The sequence below is a fragment of the Rutilus rutilus genome (assembly GCF_951802725.1).
Source record: "Rutilus rutilus genome assembly, chromosome: 14".
Taxonomy (NCBI): domain Eukaryota; kingdom Metazoa; phylum Chordata; class Actinopteri; order Cypriniformes; family Leuciscidae; genus Rutilus; species Rutilus rutilus.
This window is the reverse complement of record NC_140219.1, coordinates 17362033-17388042: the sequence shown is the minus strand read 5'-3', so window position 1 is coordinate 17388042 and position 26010 is coordinate 17362033. Positions and strand designations below refer to the sequence as shown.

The 26010-nt window shown below is 38.1% G+C and overlaps 1 protein-coding gene across 5 annotated transcripts in view; it reads right to left on the bottom strand.

Annotated features, from left to right (window-relative positions):
* The window catches only part of ablim3 (actin binding LIM protein family, member 3), a 67347-nt gene extending 42604 nt beyond the window's left edge, over positions 1-24743 (bottom strand). For all 5 annotated transcript variants that reach the window (XR_014629738.1, XR_014629739.1, XR_014629740.1 and 2 more), the window contains exons 1-2: positions 24181-24743; positions 14190-14327 (exon numbers count right to left, since the gene is read on the bottom strand). Coding sequence is in view for 1 of the 5 variants with exons in the window: in XM_084429624.1 (XP_084285750.1) it covers positions 14190-14327; positions 24181-24193 (151 nt within the window). In the remaining 4 variants the exon portion in view is untranslated. The remainder of the gene's footprint in view (positions 1-14189; positions 14328-24180) is intronic.
* Positions 24744-26010: the final 1267 nt, after the last annotated feature.

Genomic DNA, 26010 nt, shown 5'->3' with positions numbered 1-26010 from the left:
CTGATCAGAACAGTTATATTGCCAGTGGGCACTAGGACTGCTGCGAAATCTTCACTGTGGTCCAGCAGCTTCAACAGAACTGGGACTTTGACAGAAATCTGGAGTCTTTGGCAGTGTAACCACATGTGCAGGAAATTATAGCCCTGCTGTGAATGTCTATGTGTATGCGTGTGTAAGATAGACACTGTGCCAGGCAGCCGCATTTCAGACAACCACAAAACAATGGCATGCTGCTTCAAATGGCCCAACTGGATTGAAACCCTGCAATAAAAGAGAAAACTCTGGAGCACATGACATTTGAAGCCTAATGGACAATGAAAAAAGGAAAAGGCCTTTTCAACTCAAATAACTTCCAGAGACAGACAGAATTAAAATTTCCGCAAACTAAAGCAGTGGCAAAAACGTACAGATAAGAAACATTAGGGATACACAGTGGGTTGTTTTGTAACAGCTATTCATAACTGAAAGTAGTAATCTAATCTACATTTAAATCATTTGAAAAAGTAGTTCGCTTCACCACAAGCTCTTTGCAAAACGTAGCTAACGACTGAAGTTAAAAGGGCAATATGTTCAACTACCTAATTATATCATTTATAAATTAATCGTGTTTCTGGCACAAAAACAATGAGGGTTTTTAATTTTGGGTGACAGCGTTAGACTTGAACAGATATATTTTCTAAATAAAACTATATCAACAGGAAAATATAGTTAGAAGTTAGAAGTTAGAAGTGCACGGAAGGTACTTTTCTCTAATTGTCTCCTTTTCAAGCACAATATGTGCTGCTTCTGACATGAATGTCAGAGAATAGCTGCCATTTACTGAAAGGAGGACTTGTTATTCCATCTATGATGCTGTTGGCTCATGGAGTTCCCAAACCGACAGCTCTTCACCGAGACATAGCAAACAGACATGCAGGCTGGGCCACGATGTACTGAGAGAGGGTTCAGACTAAGAGGGTGAGACAGCATGAACTGAGACCCAGAGGGCCCGTGCTTTGTTCTGGAGCTGTGCCTGTATCCCTGACCACAAGACAATAATCCTGAGCTCAACAAGAGGGATGAGAATGATGAACCTCTTCGAGGTTCAGCGTGAACAATATAACCAGAGGCCTTTTAGAAAGAGATGAACCGGTCACTGCTGGTCCCTGCAGAGACGCTGAAAGGCCAGATAGAGTAATGTCGACGTTCTTGTGAATATTCGGATTTCACCATGAGAGCACATTCACAGGGACTTCATTATATTTTTGTACCAGTGGATTGATTAACTGGTGGTATGCAAGACCAAAGTATTTAAGCCAGTTATATAAAATACAGAAATGAAGAGAGGAGTCCCAAAGAGAGGATTCTTCCCTCTCAGAAAAAAAGTTCCAAAGCTGTCACTGGGTGAACAGTGAAAAGGTAGATAATTTTACCCTTTTTACCCCTAAATTGTACATAATAGTACCTTAAAGGTACATATTACTAGTACTTTAAGTACATATTAGAACCTTAAGTGCACATATTAGTACTTTAAGTGTACAAATTAGTACCTTTTAGTTTTTGTATGGGTACTGCCCCAGTTGACAGCGTTGTACCTTTTTTTCTGAGAGTGCTCCATACCACACTTCCATATCTCCACAGGAGTGTGTTATGAGAATGAAAAAAACAAACAAAAACACACACACACACACACACACACACGCACCAAAAATATAATTAAGCTAATGCATTTGACTGAAATGGATTGATCAGATGAATCTAAATGGTTTTTAAATTGACTGGTCAAATAATCAGTAAGGAACATTTCAGGTTTGATAAAAGGCGCACAGAATAGCAGTTCATTGGCTGAGAGATTGGTGGGAGGGACGTCCTCTTTCACAGTTGCCATAGGAAACCTAAACCTTCCACGGTTGCCCTAGAGACAGCAGGGTCCCATACAAAATGCCTGAGGTGTGAGACTGCTTATTTGTGTGGCTGTCCAAGTCACTTTAAGATAACAGACCATCTGTGGAGGGCATGACTTAATTCTAACAGTGAAGTCTACTTGCTGTCTACATGGTGTAGTGTGGCTTCAGGATCCTGTTCTGAGGTAGGGTGTGTCTGCTCGGGCTGGTGAAAATTCACTAGGGGTTTTGATGGCTTGAAGTAACTTCGTTTAAATTACAGGCAGATGGATAGTCAATGTATCCCTCCTAAATATCATCTTAAAGGAGACATATCATGCTTTTAAATCGTTCCTTTTTACATATAAATCATACATTTGTAGTCTATATAAAGCGGAACTGCAATGCTTGGGTCTGAATTCCTCATTAATATAGCTCCACAAGCCCCTTTTCTACCCCTTTTCTGATGTGCGTCTGAGAGCAACTCGTTTTGGTGCGGTCTCTTTAAATACAATTGAGACACTTCATACCCCGCCCCCTCTCCAGATTGCAGAGGTTCAACTCCACCCCGTTCGGCCATTTTTGTAGTTTGATAGCAGAGATACGATTATCTAGCTGCACAGAAACTTTTTATTCACACGTTATTAACAAAATGTCAACAACGGAAGACTTGTCCAGCCAGCCTTACATGTTCGAGCCAGAGTCGGAGCCGGAGCGAGATGAAAATGAAGACGACGAACCTGCAGAACAACGTCTTCTTATGGATGTATCGCAATGGTGTGTTACTGTATTTACACATGAAACTTTGGTCTTCCGACCTTTTACCACCGTGTCGATTTATTTTGATTAATATTTGCGAGGGAGAGAAAGCAAGACAGCGTCTAGTTTGGAGACGGTGTCTTGTTTACACTTTCGCCTGGCTCCGAGTCCGAAGAGAGAGAGAGAGAGCGCGCGCGACCGGGTCTCTCTCTGCTCGTTCTTTCAGTTAAACATGCGCCCTGTTACAAGCGCGGCAGTTCATCTACATTAGACGGTGTAATGAAGCGTGTGGGTTACTACATCCAACAACCGAACATTTTAACTTACCCTCTCGTAACTTCTGCATCCTTGAGCTTGGACTACAAAATTGCAGCGAGAAATAAAAATGGCGGATTGCTCGAAGTGTTGGGCTGGAAGTCAATGTCCTTATTTGGCAGTTCCGCTGCAAATACTGTGACGTAATTGTTCACAAAACGTCATAGATAACAGAAAAATCGGAACAGGTTGAAAAATATGACCAAAACAGAATATAAAGATATCAACGAAGCACCTGAAGAGAATAATTTCAACTTTTCTGTACTTCTAAACACTCCAAATATACAACAACTTTATCAGATGATATTTGATAATATGAGTTTTTGTAAAAATGAATAATAAATAAATAAATTAAATAGGTAATTTTTTATTTAAATAATATCTAAAGGGTCTGCACACAATTTGAGAGTGAAAAAATTCTTGCAATACAGACCAATTTGAATTTAATTGAAAATATTTATCTTCAGGTTTATACATCTAACAGGACATATATACACATACAGGGGCCAAACAGAAAATAATTATATAGGTTCGTTATGAATATATAAATGTAAATCCGAATATATAGATACAAATGCGAATATTATAAGCCTGAATATAAAAATGTAAATCCGAATATATAGTTATAAATCTGAATATACTGTATAGACTGCTTTCAAGTCTCATCAATAGGCAGAGAGAGTAATGCTGGGCAAGGCTTAAGGCCCATTCTCACCAAGGACGATATCTATAACAATAAAGATACTACAAATCATTCTCAATATTAAAGAATAACAGAGTTCACATCGCAGCAATAACGATAATGGCACAGAGAAACAATATCGTTGGAATAATTTTCAGAACAATTTTATCCAGCCGATGAAAGATAAAATCATTGACAGCCAATTTTTGTCCAGTACTGAGTTCTCCATTCTCGCAAATCCTCTAGTTATAAGCTAACTTATAACAAACAAAGTGTAGACATTATGTAGGCTAAAGAGATTCACTCAGCTTCATTGATTATAGCGGAACTTGATCGCGATAAATTGAAATGAGTGACAGCTTTTTAGAGATTGCGCGCTTTTCAAATTGGCATGCCATGACATCACGCATACAGTATGCTTGCTTTTCTGTTTAAATTATAGTGGTTTGTTAACGTAGCTGCTTTAATAACAAACAATTTATTGGAAGTGTTTATGCTGGGATGTTTAGGTTGTTGCTAGGTGGCACGTAACTGAAAACTATTTCATGTGTTTTTAAAGAGGAAGCGCATCTCCTTAGCCTTACCCTGGAGTTGGTTCACCTTCCACCTATGGTCTCATCCTTTCTCTCTCTCTCTTTCTCTGTGTTGAGGCATTTGCTGCTCAGTACTGTGGTCATTAAAACCGAACTGATTAAGGACCAGCGGGGGGATGGCTGATTATGTATTTATCAGCAGCCAACAGATGCAATTAAAATTCCCTTCTTCAGGACTATCCAGTACCCCAAAACCCAATACACTTCCATTGCCCCTTCTCATCTACTCAACCTTCCATCCCCCCACCCTTTTTACCTAGTATTTTCATTCTGTTGCATTAAGTGGTACAATTACATTTTGTCATCTTCATTTGTCCGGCTTGCCCTCGACCCATTATCAGGTAAGTCAGAGAGAGAAAGACGTCTCTTTTACTGAAAGAAGAAAATTATGATGTTTGCCCTTTCCAAAAACATTTATGCTGAATCTGATACATATACAGTGGGGTTCAAAAGTCTGAGACTACCAGGAAAATGTAATTTAAACCTTAACTTTATAAGTTTCATTTGTCAACTACAAATAAGTTAACATCAGCAAAGATTAATAAATGCAGCAGAAGTATTGTTTATTGTCATTTTATGTTAATCCACATTTACTAATTCCATTAAAGATCAAAAGTTGTATCAGTTAACATTAGTTAATGCACTGTGAACTAACACGAACATGAACATTTGTACTAACTAACATTACCAAAGGTAATAAATGCTGCAACAACACATATTTTGTTCATTGTTTTATTCATGCTAGCCCATGCAGTAACTAATCTTAACATATGATACCTTATAGTGAAGTGTTACCTTATTGGCAGATTATGTATTCATCAGCAGCCAACATATGCAATTAAAATTCCCTTCTTCAGGACTATACAGGACCCCAAAACCCAATTTGCTTCCATTGCCCCTTCTCATCTACTCAACCCTCCATCCCCCACACTTTCTCCCTAGTATTTTCCTTTTATTTGCATCAAGTTGTACAATTACATTTTTTCATCTTCATTTGTCATCTTCATGTGTCCAGCTTCATAATTATGATGTTAATAAAATAAAATAAAATAAAATAAAATAAAATAAAATAAAATAAAATAAAATAAAATAAAATAAAATAAAATAAAATAAAATAAAATAAAATAAAATAAAATAAGCACAAAAGCTGCTGTCGTTAAAAGAGGGACAAACCAAATTCTAGGTATTTTTCTATTAAGCTGAAAGAAAAAAGAAATATATAAGTGTATATATATATACATACTCTACAGACTGCTGGACCTCTCTGTATACAAGTATTTAAATTCACATATAAAACTGTGAGAATTGTGAATATGGCCAGTAATATGATATGATAGTCAGTATCCAGATTCATTCTCCATTCACCTAAATTTCACCTTTGGAGATGGGTTGGGTTTTGGGTATCGCTTGAATTTTAACGATTCTGATTCAGCTTATCGATTCCGATTCTTATCGATCGATTCCAATAAGGTAAAAACATTTGGTCAAACATTTATATCAAACATATTTATTCTGTTTTGGCAAAACATTTTGTTGCAGCTGATTTCCATGAACAAAAATCAGCAGCCTAAAGAACATTTTCCTATAGTTTTAACAACAATACCACAGCAAAAACTAATTATTTAAGACAAGTAAACAGTAATAAAATTAAAATAAATAAACAAATGATCAATATCCCAAATAAATAAATCTGAAAAGTTCAGGTACATAAATTGTAACCAAATGTAAAATAACACTGCATAGTTTTCTTTTTATAAATAAAATATATATTAGCCATTATTAAAGTTACAAAGGTTATTCAGTCAAGATCAGTGGGTGATTTTCTTTTTCTTTTGTTCTTTGATTAATGTTAATGTTTATTAGACTGCTTATGACCTCATGCAGTATGCAAGATACTGTTACACATGCGTTTTCTTTTTACACTGTTTACATTCACTTAGGTTATATTCCATATTATATATACTATATCTTAATTTCACAGACTGTGTTTACGGCTATATTATGACATTATTTAGTGTATTCAAGCACAAGAAGACGCCTACGAGAACTCAATTCAGTTTCATGAACTATATGAGAGGCAGATCTCTGTGTGCGCGCTTTTGATGTGTGCACAAAGAAAACAGCACAAGTTGCAAGTAGAGAATTGAGTTTTGAGCACTTGAAAATGGTTTGAAATTACATTAAAATGTGCACACAGGAATCAATAAGCGGAATCCAAATTGTAATTTTATTACAAGTAGGCTCTCCGATCCCAAAATTGGAATCAGTTTTGGATTCCCAACCCTAGAGATGATGCTCTATGATTCACAGCTCAGCATGTGTCTCTGCCTATGACAATGGTCCCCTTGTCTTCCTGCCTACCTGTCTGTGCCTCTTTCTACCTACTGTGTCGCTTCTCTCCAACCTTGCTGGTGCTAATGGGAAACTCATCAACTGTAATTAATGTGCTGTTTTGACTGAATGAAAGATGGATTGAGAGTGTAGTGAGAGAAGAGGAAGTGATTAGTCCCCTCAGGGCCCTACACAGCCCTCCACTGAGCAACCAGATGGTCTTTAGTGGAGTGAGTAACCGCACGAAATCAAAGGAATGACAACAAAGAAATTATGGATATGTTGACAATAGTTAAATAAATCCAAGGGGCTGAAGTTTCCTCAAAAGTGAGACTCATTGGCACTCCCACTTAAGTACTTATCTTCTGTAGTCTATCTAGGGCACAATTTAATATTCCCAAGCATGAATAAGAATAAATAATGACAACACTGCATCAACAAAGTCCTATCCTGCTCATCATATCACTACTGTACATCCAACTAAATCTGAGTCATAAAAACTGTCACTGCTATCCCATTTTCAAAAAACAAAAACAATAAAAACTATACTTTTTATTCTGGCTTATCATCTTACAACTGTACATCAACACGATATGAGTCATCTATATCAAACCGGCCATTGCTTTCTTTTTTTTCAAATAAAATATTTGATAGAAAAAGAAAAAATTATTTGTATTATTTCTATTTGATATTAGTGTCTAATCATATGTAAATATTAGTAAAGTAGCATTGCTACTTTAATTTGGAAAAAGTACAACCTGCTGATTTATAAGAAATTTAACATAATACCTAATACCTTCATGTAAAAAAGAACTGTAAAAAGGCTTTTGAGGCACATGTGTTACCAAGTGATAAAATTCCTCCACTCGCACTCCATCGCATCTCTGCGATCAGCGTACATTATCTCTTCTCTCACATTGTGATTTCTTGCATCCTGTTAAACCTCTAAACTTGATTTAAACAGACAGAAATAATGTTTTCAGCAAGTCTTTGTTTCCATCTCCCTCCAAGGCTGTGTCTCTCCTTTAGCTGCTTTCATTAACCTACTAACCTCTCTGAAAAATGCCTAATGATGCAGGAGCCCTCCAGGTATAAGACAGAGAGACACAATATTCATTCCTCCAATTCAAGCTTAACCTCTCTGATTTAAGATATTTTGATCTACACTGCTTTAGATGGAACTTTTATCTGACATGAGCCTATTTGTAAATTACAAAGTAAAACCCCTGTAATATTATTCACAGGTTGTAGAATGAATGCATATTAATTTATTCCAAATCAATATAGATGGTCCAATTTCCAGTCTGGGGTTTCTCTATGTTGACATGCAGTAGGCTAATTCCTGACACCTTATCTTGATCTTCAGGAACAACGTAGGGAATTCGGTATCTAATACTGCCACTGTCCTTTCATCTGTAGGAGAATGTCTCCCCAGCAACTATCGCATGGGCTTAATGATTGGACGGGCATACGTTGCCATAGTTACGTGAAGCTCCCATCCTGCTCAGTCTTCCTCCTCCAGCGGCTGAAAACTCAGGAAGAGAGGGGCTCCACACAACACATATAGTAACTGACCCTTTTATCAACCCCATCACAGCTGCTTTACAGTACACAACTACAGCAATTTGATGTTTAGGGCACCTGACATGTATTTGTCCATTTGTTTGTTTGTGTGACTCTTGGGAGAGTTCAAGAATTTGTAGTTTTTTCAGAATGGCTTATCACTATAGGAATGCACATAACAGAATCTGCATATGCCTTGAGAAAACAAAAAAAACATCTTACGCAGCCAATTAACTCTCAGCTTTTAAAAAAGGCATCTGTTTTGACAGACATCTTAATGACCTGCCACTCCTGTTCAGAAGAAGCAGCGCTGAGCAGCATTATTTGATTAGTAAAGTAAACTGACTGTTTGTGAGTTACAGCTCTGAGAAGAATTTGTTGACTATGACAAAACTGCAGAAGTCAATATATTCACTGAAAATTACAACTAACTTTGGGGGCCATTTGCTGAAGAATTTATTAGGCATGCCCAATGACTATTTTCATGTTATGGCCATCATCCCATAAATGATCGATATTAAAATTCTATATTTAAACACGTTAAACCAATCATATTAAATGCTAAAAGTCAATTTAGTCATCCCAACATTATAATGTACAATATGAAACATTTATATTTATTTCAAGCTAAAGATTACATTTAAAAATTATTCATGTTTTTAAATATTTACTTGCTGAAAATGGGGAAGTGCACTTCTGTCAGGACAACTCTCGGCATGGTAATGGATATGGTAATGCTAATTTATTTGGTCTTGACGGAATAGATCTGCTATGCTGCTGCTGCTGCAGACTCAGAGCAAGTACAGAGACTTACTACTGCCAATACATTCACAGACATGCTGCTGTGAGTATGTAAGACATGCTGCTGCTGCACAACAAACATTGAAATAACCCCCTGTAGCAGATCTATTCAGGTGGAGCTGGGGAAGGAGGAGGGTTTCTGAAAGTGTGCTGCAGACTGCTAACAGCAAACAATGGCAAGTATTTGAATGCTGAAGCAGCAAGCTCACTAACAAATTGAGTTATCAAATCAGACTGCGCCTTCTAGAGTTTCATGACAGAACTAAATATCCAATAAATATTCAGATACACAATACAGATACAAAATATAATAATAAAATACTGGTAATATAATACACTTTAATCCAAGTCATTAGGTTTCAAAATCTGTTGTCTAGAGGTCGACTGCAATTGTCATCAGTAATTTTCTGTAAAAATATTGGCCATTTCAGAATTTCTGGGTCCTACTTTTACCAATTTGAGATAATGTGCACAGGTGCCTCAGAACATTATCACACACAAGAGCAATAGAGAGAAAAAGTAGCTCAAGTGGAACTGTAACGGTAAGGGGTAGATCACCCAAAAACTCAAATGTCTGTCATCATTTTATGTATTTTGAAGAATGAGACATTTCTTACAATCTCTACAATCTCATGACGTGAGGGTGAGTAAATGACAGAACATAATTTTTGGATGAACTTTCAATTTAAGTCTGCCAGTTTGTGGATGGTGCTCATGAGTCACCCACTACAGAGGCTCATGTGTAGGTGAGCTGGTCTGGATATTTATTGCTCCGTGACATTGCACTCAGACATCCTGTCAAGCATTCAGCTCAAATAACCCACGCTTCTAGTTAAAAAGCAGCAGATTTACTTAAAGAGAGACCAGAAAATTTGATCATATGCTTGTGGTTCTGAGAGAAGATAAACATTCTCTCTTAAAGTATTTATTTCTGCGTTTGTCATGCTGTTTTCTCAATTAATTAGTCGCTTTTAAACAGATTAAAATAGCAAGTGGGCACTAATTATTCATTTAAATCCATGGAAATACAAATACATTTAAATTCCTTAAATGTATTTAAATCCTTTAGTCTACAGCCCATGAATTTATGAAGGTTTATGAAAAATAATATAGTACTCAGTACTGTACAAGTCATTTTAATAAAGCAATACATCCCATTTAAAAAAAGAGAAATGATAGTCACAGTTGACAGAAAACAATCTGACAACTATCATAATATCTACAGTTACTCTAACAAGTATTTTACAGTAAAACGATGAGCATATGAATGTCATTGCTTCTTTTTGTGAAATTAGTATTACCTGCTTAAAAGGTGTACTTGTGCTGCCCTTCTTCTTAAATACCACTTTTTTATATATATTTTGTTCTGCAATGCAATGCCATTCAAACTTTTACAACTGCTGTCCAAATACATTTTGGGGCCACAGACTGAATGTCTCTATGATATAAATAGTTGCACAGCTGTGTACATTATCTGTTTGCATTCATGTAGGAGAGAGAGAAGAGCCAACTAGAAAGCTAGAAATGAGTCAGGAGGTCAGAACAAGTGTGTGACTTCCATCCCCCGCACAGTGCTGTTAGTCTTCAATCTGACTTTTATTTGAATAGGGGAAATAAATGCACAACCAAATAGAGATTTAATGAGTTTTTAGTGCCTGCACATCTAGCAAGAACCCCACAATAGTAATGCAGAAACAAACTAAATTTGCCCTTGTATGAACGTGTGTGCATGCATGAATGTGCATGTATATGTTTGTGTGTGCTTGAAAGGATGCGTGACGTACACAATGAGGAAGGATGAAATAAAGCAAAAGAACAAACCTTTAGAGCTCTGTTATAAAATCTGCCTCACTGCAAAGACTATACAAAGACTGTGCACACTCTTATTACTTACAGTATGAATGGGAGAAACTGCAACAAGCAATAAAGTGGAATACGTCCCAACTTAAATAAAAGAGCAAATCGCTGATTGGTAAAGTTAACTCGTCACTGCAGCTGCCGTTAGAAGCACAGTCCTAAACCTGAGACACGCTTAGGGCTGCAGTTTGGATTCCCCCATTGAAATAGACAGGACTTGGTCTTGGATGCCCGAAATAGCTGCCCGAAGGTGTTACAAATATGGCCGCCAAGTAAACAGACTTTCCTTGAAAGGGACTTTGCTCGCTGTCTAATGTCTACACAGGAAGATACCTTTTGAAGTCATCATGAAACTGAAGTTCCCTATTGCGACGTATATATCCAAGTGAAACAGCTTCTCGATCAAGATAAAATGTAGGGCGCAAATTATTTTGTCCATCGGGAATTGATTGGACCATTGGATTATTGTTATTTGCTATTCCTGTGCTCTCACGTAAGCCCTCACACCAGTAAACACATCATCAGCGAAGGCGTGATTTTCCCCCCAGCGGAAACTCCGCCCTGCAGACGATTCTTATGATTTTATTGGTCACGTCAATCACAGTACTGATTGCTTGCACCAAACAGCAAACACTGATCCCTAAACCTACCCGTCACTGTAACCTTAACCAATGAAAGCTGCAGGGCGGGATAGGCGCTTTCCTCGCGCACGAGCAGATCCGTTTGCTCTCTGGAGACGCGAGTCTTTCCGCTTGCAAATTCCGCCATGTAAATAGCAATTCACCATGGCACGAGCAATTCCCTTTTAAAGGGAATGGGAAATTACACTCTGTTACACCCAAAACACACCCATAACTCTTTAAGAGAATAGAGACAACCCTTTTAGACCATGCGTCAGGGACGCAACCATTTTTCCCGTCGTTAAACTAGCAAAAGTGGATTCAGACACGCCCTAAGTGCACTTGCGCCCTGCGCTTTAGACCATGCGCTTAGATCGTTAAAATAGGGCCCTTTATGTCTATGGACATGTGCTTCATACACAGGAAGTGAGTACCAGTAATATGCCTGGCTGCCTCACCTTTACACAAACTAATTATTGGTGTGTTCTTGAAAACAGCTGGTTGAGTAATACAGTACCTGTGTGTACACTACAGCATCCACCTCTTCTCATGGCTAAAGCCTGTGCAAACTCCCACTGAAAACGTTTCCACTGCCTCAGCTTCAGCTGTATCTACATGACCTTGGCCCACATGTTTCTTCCTGTGTGCTTGAGTGCTTGCTGTTTCAATTAGCTATAATTCCAAATGTATCTCCTTTTCTTAATCTCATCCTGTTTGCAAAGGCATGTCGTCAAGTAAAGCCAACCAATGTAATCTACTTGATTGTAACCCAATAATTCCATTTACAAACTATTGATTTTAGACCGATTACCAAATCAGTCATGGATTCCAACAGCATGCCTTTTGAAATTAAACTGAAACTCTGATGGATAAAACCAACATAGGCTCATTGGAAAAAATGTGCCTCGAACTACATTTTTGCAAAACCCCCAAAAATCATCTGTACATGCAATATACTGCAGTTTCCAGCTGAAATGAACACTAAAGTGACAGCAAAACACCAACAACTTTTATTCCTTCCTATTCACACAAATTATGATTACAGGGGCAGATTATCGATTAATAAAGACTTATTTTTGGGCGGTTCCTTGCACAATAGAATTTTATGATCTCAAAACAATTTTACCACATATACAATACATTTAGTGTAGGCGGTACAATACTTTACTTTCAAATGTTACAGAGCATTAACCTTTTATTGCAACTCATCAGAGATTTAATTTCTGAACTGCAGCGATACGTCCTACCAACATAATACAATGTTGCATGTTCATCTGTTTCAGATAAAACTGAACATGTTTTAGCACCACTTACTGTACATTTCACTTTTCAAAGTGTCACAAAATAAGCTACTTTTCAGAAATGTTGCCACAGGGACGTTTTCTTTTTTTCTTTAAATAAAAGACAGACTCTGAGTCTGGAAACAAATAAAACATTATGGACATACTAATCATCCATGTTTGGTTTTTGGCCATAACAAAAGGGATGAAAGCGGATTGTCACCTGTTTACGAACACCGGCAACTGCGACTCCAATGTGACCCCGCTGACCTGTGACAGTACATGCTGAGTGAGCTGAGATTCCTGTGAAATACCCCACAAATGTTGCCCCTTTATCCAATTAACTGGGCCTCAAAGCCCCACGGCTCATCAGCACACTCCGTTCTCCCAACCAAACAAAACACAGCATGCACAGAAGCTGAACCAGTCACTGGACTGTAAACAAGCAATCCTGTAACAATGACAAGGCATTGTTCCATGCTGGAGATATGAGCTGTTGAAACAGCAGTTGGACTTCCTACACTCATAGTGCATGGCTAACACTCACGCACAATAATATATAACACAAATCATAAGATAAAGTGTGGTGTTGAATTAGAGGTGACATACATTACTGCTCAAGGCAATTTTCATGGAAGATAAGCAGCCCTTGGAGAGTGGGCAAATTAAAGTTGGAGAAAGCAAAAAGGAAAAGGACTGTTATTGTTGAGTAACTTCATGTATCCCAGAGGCAACACGTGATGTCATAATGGAGGGAGGGAAGGAGGCTACCCAGTAACTCGGTCTCTCCCAGTCCCACCCCGTCTCTCCATATATGAGCCCCCCTCTTCCCTACCAACTATGCCCTAGGGTTTTCTATAGGAGGCTGCTATTGGCTGTTGGTTTGATAGTGTAGCTGAGAATAACCACCAACCACGGGCAGGGTGGCCCTCCACACGGTTACCACAGCAACCCCATAAATGCAACGCAGGGACCATGTGGCAACACCAGTTTGAGTGTAAGCAAGGAAAAGTAGCACATACACAGCCTTATAAAAGCTCATTAAACCGAAATGAGTCCATCACTCAAGGGTCTTACTTCCATATTTTTTATCTAACAATCTAAAGGTCTGAAGGTGAGGGTTCCTGGTCACATCATTCACATTCGTTTTACATTTTAATTTCTTGACGTCACTGATAATTGAGGGCAACGCCATGGTGCATCACTGAGCTAAGATCTTGACGACGTGAGGCCAGAGGATCTCATTTTTCAACAGGTCCCTACTTCAGACAGCCCCAGGAGCACAGCCAGCATCATTAAATCAGAAATCCACTGCTTCTAACCACTGATGCCAAACTGCTATTAGGTCAGAAGCAGAGAGCGCTGCTTTAGTTCTTAATGAAGTGCTATTGCTGAATAAAATCTATTGGAAACTGTATGTCTGAAACAAATCCAAGTCAATATGCAAGCATTTCCCATAATTAAAAGATTGCTCTGAGAGGTAACCAGCATTTCCAATGCATTACGGCCAAAGACTCGACTCTTACCTTGGCAGGTGAAGCATTTGATGTGAAAGTGGACATGTTGCACTCGTACCACCTCTCCTTTGCACACCTCCCGGCAGCGAAAGCAGTGGATTGGTCCAGAGCTCCGTTCACTGTTGCACGAGCTTGGCTGATAGGGTACTAGTGGGGAAAAGACAAAAAGGCAATAAGTAACGGACATTAGAAGACCACATCGTTATTGGCTGATATTAGACTTTATAATCTTGTGATGCCTAAATTGACTATTGGTTTTAATTTACAATAAAAATGTACAATGATTAATTTAGTCTCTAAATAAATCATTATAAATGCTAAAACAAAGTAGTATAGTATTTTAACATTTGCCATAACACAAAAATAATTATAGCCTTATCAGGATTGGCCAGAATTTTAATATTGGTGCATTGATGTATTTTCTATTGTTAAACCAAAAGTACCCTCAAATACTGTATTTGTGAGTTTTTGTGATTGTTTTTATAATAGGTCTGAGGGTTACATAAATAATTTCCTTTGCTCTCTCTCTTTCTCTGTATTGATGGCTGGATGTTTTGTGCTGATTGTCCTCCTATTAAAGATGCATAACAGGCATTCAAACACTCAGCCAGTGAATAAATCAATTATTGTGCAATCACTGTAGCAACTGTTGTTCTCGCTTTAGTCTAAAAGGATTTAACTGGGGGAAAATGTCGAAAACAGCAAGGGTACATGCCCCCTGATCTCCATTGTTTCAGCTACATTGCTGGCAACAGGGCAGAACTGCCAGGCCTGTGACCAGATTTATCTGAGAAAGACAGCCATTGTGACAGCCAGGAACAAGCATTAAAAAACTATCTGACCTGGTAAAGCAAACTAGAAACTAGGTTTTAATGAGGGTTTTATGTGAATGTTGGATAAGACAAATGTAATCAGCAAGCATAAAGTGTCAAGTCAGGAAGTGATACTGATCAGATAAACTCGTGCAGGAAATTAGCTTATTTTTCAACAATAAATCATGCTTATCAATGTGCCCTCACCCAGAACGGAATTATTAGGAATGCACCAATATTAAAATTCTGGCCGACACATATAAGTCAATAAATATTTTCACGTTATAGCAGATAAACGATAAATGGCAGGCACTGCAATTTTATACTATTTGCCAAAATATATTAAAACAAGACAACTACAATCAAGTGAAATTAGGCACTTAGGAAATTAGACATTGTAGTGAATAGAATACGAAAAATCGATTCAATTTGATATCTGCTACATTTAACAGTTAAATTAAAAAATATGAAATGATGAAATGAAACATTTTCAATGCAAAAAAATGTCTTGTACTAGAAGATATTGAATTTCAATACTATTTACTTTGTCAAAAAAAAAAACATTTCAATAATTCAACAAAAATCAATCATTTAAGATTAAGCATCACAACAACATAATGAACAGAATACAAACAAACATATATTCATTTTGAGATTTGCTAAAGATTATATTTAACAGTGTTAATAAATTTGAAAAATTATTAAATAATATTGTAAAAACTATAATCCAAATATCTGTACGATAAGTACATATAGCATATTGGTAAACTGGTTCCATCTGAGGGCTTTAAAGAGCATTTTCACTGCAACAAACAATGTCTTGTACTAGAAGATCACTTCGCATATTTTCAGTCTATTGGAATAGAGAGTTTCATTGACTTTTCTTCATCCACAGCTGAAGAACAATGATCCATTAATGCTGTTATGCCTCCTCCAGTGGCTCAATCTCACACTGATAATATTGTAAGCACTTATTCCTTTGGCAGAGTAACACGCTGTCTGGCCGACTTCCAGAGCTGTTTTCTGAATTCTGTGTGTGGCCCTCAGCTCTGCGAGCCAACGGTCTTTTGTCAGTGAAGAGTGCAGTATAGTCATGATGCTGTTAAAAGCAGATAACAGCCACAAAAGAGAAAATAAGAGATGTTTTGCAATATCACAAAACCAGAAGCATTTATGGTAATGTGTGAGAGCTATTTCCCCCAAAGCATTGCTAGACTGTGAGCTCCCCATAAGCTTTCACATACAATAACAGTCAAATAAACAGAGGTGACAGCTCAAAAGAGAATAAACTTCATGCCGTTAAAAGACAATATGTCTTTCAGGAATCATTCATCTGTCATTTATGGGTGACGCTGTGCTGGAAGCCCACTTGCAAGAGGGGCCTATGTATGGGTGTAAACAGGCTGTGTAATCCCTGCTACACCACATGCACGGAGATCAGGGGAGGACATGCACAAAGGATTAAAGTTTTTAATGGCTCCTACATTAGATACCTTTCATTCATGCTTTAGTACACTGTAAAAAAATTGCTGTAGTTATGCAGCTGTTTGCCAGTAACTTACTGTAGATTTAAATTTATGTTATTTACTGGCAACAGTTTGTTCAAAGTTAAATGAACATTAAACATTAACAAGTCTTTGTCTTTACAGAATAAAATTATAAAATAACAATCTAATGCAAAGCATTCTGGGAACCAGAAATCTTCATCAACCTTTTTCTGTTTTTTTTCCTTCAGATTTTGGTTCCCAGAATGCTTTGCATGAGGCTGTTATTTTAGTTTTATTCTGTAAAGATAAAGACTTGTTAAAGTTTAATGTTCATTTAATTTTGAACAAATTGTTGCCAGTAAATAACATCAATTTAAATCTACAGTAAGTTACTGGCAAGTAGCTGCCAGTAATACTGTAATTTCTACAGATTTTTCTAACAGTGTAGAAAGTATTCCTGTAATGGAGGCTAAAATATATATTCAATTAATTCAGGTTTTAAGAAGGAAACTGTCTATTATTGATACTGACTTGACAGTCTTCTCAATTCAAATAAAAACAACAAATCCCCAAACCAGGTCACTCTGAGTTGTCTTACAGTTTCAATGGTTTAAACATGTTGCCACAAATTCCTCTCGGCCTGCACAAAAAAAACTCAGTTATACTCTCTCTCAGTAAATAAATAATTAAAATGCTGAATGTACAAAAAGGTAGATTCAAAGAAGCCTAGTTCTTCAGAGAAACTTTAGAGTACTGATGTTGAGCAATATATAGCAAAAGGGCCGGTTACGTCCGGTGCAAGGTGTAAGGTGATAACCACAGGACCTAAGGGGCCACTGCTATTTCTGCCCTCAGCAGAGGAGTCTCCTGCGGATTATAGTCACACAGGATTGTGGGAGAGTGGAGGTGACAAGGCTGCTCTCAATTCCTCCATAGCCAGGCAGAAGAGAGGTGTAAACAAGACCTTGTGGCCAGACAGAGTCCACTTATCCTTCACAGTAATGAGCACCGAGTGAAGACCTTTAAATCCAGTGATAGAATTAATGGCTAAGTAACACTCCTGTTTCCTTAGTAGAGCCAGAACTCTTACTTGCGACAAGAATAATTCTGACCAGTACTAATTGTGTTTTTGGTGGTTGTTAACAGCATAGTTTACTTAAAATAACAAATGTATAAATGTACAACAAATAATATATTCATTCCATATATCTAAAACAATATAGAATCTGATATTTTTATAATTTATTGTGAGACATTTGGCTGGAAAATTTGATGGGATGAAAATATATATATGGATTAACAAATACGGTATCTATCATGCAAATGTTTGGGGTTGGACTCGGTAAGATTTTTAAATATTTTTTAAAAGTCTCGAGGCTGCATTTATTTGATCACTAATGTATTAAAAACAATAAAATTGAGAAATTTAAAATACATCTTTTCTATTTAAAAGTATTTTACATTTTATTTATTTATTTTATGGCAAAGCTGAATTTTTGGCATAATTACTCCAGTCTTCGGTGTCACATGATCATTCAGAAATTATTCTAATATGCTGATTTGCTGCTCAAGAAACATTTCTTATTATTGTCAATGTTTAAACCAGTTGTGCAGCTTAATAATTTGTGGAAATTGTGATCCTGAATATATATATATATACAGTATATATATATATTCAGGATCACAGTTTCCACATATATATATATGAATATAAGTTTTTTTTTTTTTTTATCTTATTGACCCTAGTGTATATCTTAAAAGGTAACACAATTTGTTAAGCCATTATTTCATTTGAAAGCCCTTTCATTACTTTAAATCTTTGTTCTCATTACAAATCCTAATATTGTTTGTTAGTGTTAATTCCTCTGTTATAGGTTTATTAAAAAAAACATCATAATCTTTCCACATACCCCCTGGAACCTGCTTAAGAAAAGTGGGAGTTGGAAATCAAGTATTTGGGGTACGTTTACACAATGACGATGTACTAAAAACTTGCGATTTTCACGTACAGACGACAATGTTGTCAAAACAATCCCCATTCACAACAATCCGTGAAAACGACTAAAAACACTGTATAATGCTGCCAGGCCAGAATTTGCCATTGCCAGAGAAACAAGCGTGCCGCTATCTTTCGAATTTCGTGTTAGAATTTTTTTTTTGTGTGTTTCGAGTAAACGAAAGTTATCAAGAGCATTGTAATGTTTGAAACAGATGTCGTAACAAATGTCAGTAGACCAGGTACATTTTAAAACGAGTGGTTCATTAATTAATCCATACGACCTTTCATGTTGTGGAAATAGAAACCGGAAGACAGAACACAACGAACGATCGCAGAGCTAAAAAGGGGTGGGGCTACATAAGGTCTATAGACTGAACGCATAATTTGGATGCACATGATGTCACTTTTTCACAAATTTGCATTTTTGTAGTTTACACAGAGACTATTTTGAAACCCATTTTCAAAAGTTTGCATTTTCAGGCCCCCAAAATGCAGTTGTCGTGTAAATGCTCGGCCAAAGCGCATAAAAAGTTTTCCGTTTTTAGTTGAAAACAGTGTCGTATAAACTGCCCCTTAGAGAATTCAAAAACCTGTTTGCAGTACAGTAGTAGACATGGGCCTCTGGAGAACCTGACTAAATTTGATATATGACTACTGCTACATTCAAGCCAACGCTGCTGTAGCGACAGGAGCTGAACTGACCCTGTCAGAAAAATGATCACTCAAACCAACCAAACACAAGGTCAGACAGAATGAGGTCTGAGGGCCTCAAGGACTTGCTCAGGCCTTCGATCTGCTCTCAGGGTTACTAATGATTTGGGATTTCAACTAAGTTTAGAGAAATGTGTTGGGTCAGGGTCACTGGATGAACATCCCTAGTGTCAATCTATGAGTTATCTACCTTCATGACTTAGATGACAGTAGATGATTCCTTGGATTTTTAATGGACAGCAGCAAAAGCCTTTAGTCAGTTGCAATTTTGCATTGGCTATTGAGTAGAGACAGAGGACACTGTACAGGAAACCAAATATTCTGGGTTATAAGCTTGGCCCACTAACAGAGCTTGCCAAAATCACTCTGATAGGAACCGGGCTGACTGGACTAATAGAAACTGGAGACTGAAGAGAAGATAAATAGCACAAAATCTATTTAAGAAAATGCCATCCTTAGCGGTTTATAAAATAAAAACACTGAGCAATGATAAAGAGGTTGTGCAGAAACAGTTAAAACTATTCCCATGTATGCAAATATCTGTTTGTCAAAGCTAAGTTTCTAATTAAGTAGCAGTTTATTTTCCATTGTTATAATAGCAAGAAGCTACAATCCAGTCAGCACATCCAGACACTACAGGTAGTACTCTTTCCTTGTAAAAAAAAAAAACTTTCTATAGCATGTGCCTTGCAGATGTTGTACTGGACTGACAGGGAAAAGCCACTCTGTCTGTGTCCATCTACTGGCTTTCATATCTACATGGTCCTATAGAAAGAGGTCCATCAAACATATGGACCTGTATATGTAAGCCAGGGGAAATGCATGGAGAATTAAATCTTTAGAAAGGATCTGTAGGAAATTCAACCCTGACAAGTGTTAATATGATGGTGTTTCTCTTTTGTTCCCAGTGCTACTAAATCATAACGTTGGGCTACAGGAATGACAAATGGGTGCTGACACTGAGCCGGACTGCACTCCAGATGGAATGAGAGTGTGTTTACGGTGCCATAGTGGGTCTACGTCTGCTGACACACTAGCTCAGATCAAATCAACTCCCAGGTAGAGCTAATGCATTATGCAGATATATGCTACAGAGTAGCATCAAGGCAGATGCATAGTGCATAAAGTTTTATCAGGGGAGCCACCATTATAACTGGCCAATTTTTAAGTTCGTAACCTCCACTTTTTGGGAAATAATCATTCGATTTTAAAGTAACACTCCACTGTTTTTTGAAATAGGGCTTATTCACCGTCTTTCCTACATTTAGATAGCCTGACTACGTCAGACTTCTTACTTCCGCTCAATTTCATTTCGCTTCTGTACTCAGTCTGAGACAGCGTAATAGCTTTCCGTTTTCCTCCGGCCAATCAACGAACAGAGGGCGGGCTGAGAGCAGTTACGTAGACATCTGATTGTACCGTGGATGCGTAGATTTACTTCACATAATCTGCAAAAGTCGTTCACAGCCATGTACACTCCGGTATTTCGCTCGATGGTTTTGTTTTCGCATCATACTACATGTGTTTACAGTGGAAGTTAGATGCGGCTGAGCATGCGCATAACACACGGCCATAACCAAACGTTATGTGATTGGCTTACGGGAACCAATGATTTTAAACTTCAGACAAGCGCCTCCCCGCGAGAAAGAAAACGCTTTTCAATTATGCCATGCCAGACTCTTGTCTACGAAGCAAAGCGAAGTAGCAGAGTTTGGTATTACCAGGCTAACATTTAGATAGGTGGGCAAACGCATTTTTGTCTCAGTGCATGCATTGTTTTAGTTTGGAAGCGCCAGCGCTAGCTTAGCTTAGCATAATGAATGGAATCCTTTGTTGCCAGCTAGCATGTCATGAAAAAAATGTATAAATTTTTTTTTAAATAAAAACGAATTACTTCTTGTGGCCTGCGTATTCACAACGAGTACAAATAGCAATGCAGATTAAGACTAGGCGATTTCCTAGGCAGATATTGACTTGGGACTATATTGGGGTGAAGCACAGGCGAAGCACTGCTACTTGGGCGCAGAGATATCACACTTACCACCAGTTCGTGTCCTCACGTCCTCAGGCTGTTGAGCGATCACAACCTCCTCCTTCAGTCATTCTATTTCCAAAGCACGCAGCTCCTCTTCTGAAAACACTGGTTCATAGAGGTATGGTTCTGGCTCTTGACTGTCTGAGAAGTCACCCTCCTCGTCTCTCACAAAATCCGCCATGTTCATCACCATTCACTATGTCTACTGTAGGTAGGTATGTTGACTGAAGTTGGGGGATTTCAGGTGTTGTGTGATATCTCTGTGCCCAAGTAGCAGTGCTTCGCCTGTGCTTCCCCCCAATATCTGTCTAGTCAATATCAAAGTCAACAATGTCATAAAATAACCATTTTGGGTTCCCCAAAGAACCTTTCAGTGAACAGTTCTCAAAAGAACCATTTTTAAAATAAAGACATTTTCCAGTATTAATAACCTTTTGTGTAAAAATGTTCTTCATGGAGCACTACATTCCAATTAAAAAGCTAAATAATTAAAAAAAATTATTACTGAGGGCTACTAAGCAAACGTCAATCCTGCAATTAATTTACAAAGCAATTTTTGTGATTAATAGAGGGCTTTGTCAATGACAGTAAATCAATCCAATGCTTTCTTTTATGAGCAGATAACACATAATAAACTTATTCTATATGCTAATATCATGACAGTTAATTAAATTGCTTTTGTTTGTTCCTAATATTGATTCATGTTAATTTTATTGTCAACAGAAAGAAGTGCATTCATTTTTTCAGATGGCTGTAAAGGCTAAAAAGGGTGCTGTGGTTACAGATAACTGTTGGTGGTTACGAGGTCTGAACACTGAAGGGCGAACCGGGTTCCACCTCATTGCTCTCCACAGGGCAGGCATGACAGGACAGTGGTGACAGAGGCACTTCTGTAAATGTGTGTGCTAGCGTGTGATTGATGTGAGGGATGCTGAGTCACGGATGCTGATACAGGAGGAGCAGGGTAGGACAACTTCAGGTACCTTAGGCTGGACTCACAATCACATTCATTGGCAGATTGTTAAATCACTTAAATAATATTCATGAACCAGGCTTTTATGTACCCCCACTCTCCTTTTCTAATCCTTCCTACGCCCTTCCCAATAAACAATCACTATCTATCACTTACTAATCTTTAAGGCACAGAAATCTTTGATATTCACTCTGCTGAAGGCAGGGGAATCAAACAGGAGAACAAAGAGAAAGAAAGACGGAAAGCAGAGGGAATGGAGAACAGATTGAGGGAGCATTCCGCTACTCACTTGTCTGTCTGTCCTCTCAGTGGTGCAGAAAATAGAGGGCAGTTAATAATGGCAGCTGACCATAAGAAAGGGAGCAGCAAATGAAGATAGACCAAGTGACCTCTGTGTAATTGCTCGGCATTTTCACAGGCTTAAGGCTATCATGCCCAATGTAGTGTTCAACACGCCATTGTGCACGGTTACTGCTCCATTAAAATGCCAGGTGTCTGCATGAGTGGCTATATCAGGTAAGTTTGAGACTTGGTGTCAGTAGGGACTTTCAAAAAAAAAGAAAAAAAAGAGCATGTCTATTTGCAAAGTAAAAAATTTTCATTATGTCATGAGCTTTACGTCAATGTTCTGCAAAACACTCCAGGTCTCTTGTGGACCAGGCATGCCTGTTCATTTGTTGGTAGCTCTCCAGCTAGCCCTTTTTTGCCATGAGACACAGCTCGGCCACTGCACTCATTCCCTTGCCATCTGTCTGCATTTTAAAACACTCGCTCTCCATACGGTAGCACGCTGGTAGCAGCCCCATCCCCAGCTGACAGGCAAAATGCTTTGAAAGAATGAATAAGGCAAGCTCAATTGGCTGATGTGACATTGTTTTATCAGAGTGAGCTGGTGCTGTGAGCTGTGTGTCCTGAACTAAGGGGTGGATTAGTTCAGAGAGTGGGACACATGTGGGCAAAGCTTGTCCGTCCGTTCATCAGCTGAGAATGCAATTTAACGGCTTGCTGCAAGAATGCAAACCATTTCTAATCACAGTACAGCAAGGCATTTGCCAAGTACGCACAAACACACAGGAAAACAGCTCTGTTTGTAAAGTTCTGCTGAACTTTTCTCATAAAAGGATCATTATGAGATGCAGCGGTCATGCCCTTGCAAGCATCAGCTGACTGAAGCACAAGCCTCAAAGGAGAGTGGGTCACCAACATGATCTTGCACTGGCCACCTCTGTTTTTTATTCTATGTTGGTGTGTGTCTTTTCATCTAACAGATTTATACAGCATGTAATCAGAAATAATGATTGCATTAATGCTTTTATGATTGGATGAAAGCTAAATGAATGCAACCAAGCATATCTGACTGGCACCAAACTGGACCCACTGGTCACCAGAGTATGTCTAAGTTTTCATAACATCAACTTCCAAATTGGCATATTTTGTCAGGATAATTTTCTACAGCTTTTTCCGTTCAGTTCAGCTTGTGCAAAACGGTCAGACATCTAGTTGAAATATCAACTTCTGGACAATTTATTTGATGACCAAAGTCAGTTTTGAAGGAATAACAGTCATACTCATCAATCCTGAGCACAAGACTCATTTGTAACTCTGAATAATAAAAAAAAAAAATTGTTATCCTTATTGTTGTTGTTATAGATAAAATAGCATTATATTTAGGCTTTAAGAAGAATAAATAAATAATTATTACCAATAGCCTATTATTATCTTTTTATATTATTATTACAATTATTATCATTATTTCATATACCTGATTCAGTGAGAATGTCTTTGGGACATGCCAGGAGCAAGAGGTCAAACGCTTGAATAAGACACCGGAATAAGACTGCTCTAATTTTACAAGGTCAAGATAAAGTTTATTTATTTTACCTTACATTTAAATTTCTATCTACTTCGGTTATTTTGCATTAGTAGCCTCTATCATTAATATTTGCAATTAGACCAAGGTAACAATGGCAAGAATTTACTCACCACTCGTGCTCATGATGCTGAGACAATAATCCAAGAGTAAAATTTAATATCCAGACAACAGCAGTCGCCTATTGTTCAACCGATAAAATCCAATTATTGAGCCTCAGCTTGTAGTCAGAGTCGAACCGCTAGAGTGGGATAAAAACTCGAGGAATAATTAATACAAATTGTAAAGCTCCCAATGTGATTCCCGGATCACAGGGGGGCAGTGATCAATTGGTTAATAATGGGAACGGTGGGCTTAAAGTACTGCACCCCGTGAGTGCAGGGTGGACGACCGACCTGAAATAAAGCGGAATGTTGCCTAGTCACATTCCATGATCTGCTGCCGTTTCTCGAGTATAGCCTGAGATAGTGCTGAGCAGTGTTGCGTACAGTGGACGAGGCGCTGTCACTGTACTCTCGCGCTCGCATCTATGGAAGCGCGCGCCGGGGTGACGTCAGGCATGCGAGCTCAGAGCAGCGTGTTTCCTCACACCCATCTACACGCAGCTCTGTAAAACAGATTTGTTGATTGTAATGGCAGCGCTCTGTTTTTGTCGCTTGCAGTGAATTTGAGGTGTGAGGTCATCCAGAGGGAAAGTTGAAGTGCAGGGTGGGTTTTCACAGATTACGGCATTTACTGTATATGGATGTATAGCGCCCTCTTATGCAGAGTTAGAAAAAAACACAATGTAAATAGGCTACAGTAGACACATTTGATTAATTTAGGTACCTGCCCGTCAACAAAAGCTTCTTACTATGACAATAATTAGCCCGTTTGGAGACGAATTATGTTCCAGAGAAAGACATAGGCCTATGACCACGCTATAAATGTAGACACAAATGATAATCAATTTCAGTTTGACGTGATGCACATTAAGACAAACTGATAAAGGCCCAGAGATTGAAACATTGTTAACTGCACAATCTTAGCCTATTCTTTTTTTTTTTTAACATTGACAATGTGGTTTTTTGAGCCAATACAAAAATGGACTACCCTGAGAAATATTTACAGGAGACTTACAAAATGCTTTACACTGTAAATAAACAAATAAAATAAAGATGGCATGCTAACTTACTGATTCCTGGATTTTTCTTCACAATGACATTTGTTATTGAATTCATTTCAAATCAAGGCCAGTGAAGAAAACCTCTTTCCTGGCAATCTGCCATTTATTTTACTCTTGGTGTACACTAGTAGTCACTCTTTCATCACTTTATGTCTCGTTTATTGCACAACCTCACTAATCAACCCAGTATTCATTCCTTTCTGAAAGAAAAATATATTCACTCTGAATATACTGTAGCCAACAAAGAGATACAAAGAAGCATGACTAACTTTACACCAGTGCTATTTAGAAAAGTTATATATCACATTCACAAGTTAACACAATACAGACTCATAGACCCATAGAACTACACCTTGGCAAATCTTCTTTTTTCCCCATTATTTTTCTGTATTCAAAGAAGCCCTGACCCATGTGGAGGCAGACAGGCATTTGGATCAAACAGGAAGTCTCTTATTTGCAGATTGTTCTCTTTTTTGTGTGTCCTAACCTAATGTGTGTTACGAGTATTTTACTGACATGTGTGTATACAAAAACAAGTGCCAAGAGGAAACTGCACAATGGAGGGATGTGACAGGCGCCTCGCACACTCTACATTTCTTCCTCTCTCAGTCTGTCTATCTAATTCCAGACGCTCTCTCTGCCTCTCTCCTCTCTTTGCCTGACCATGCATTGCTCTCGGTCTGACAGTCAGATATTTTGACAGGGCCATAAGGTTAGTGTCTGAGACAGACAGTGTAAGCAGTCAGCATTGTTCTGCCTGTCATCGCATCAGCACTTC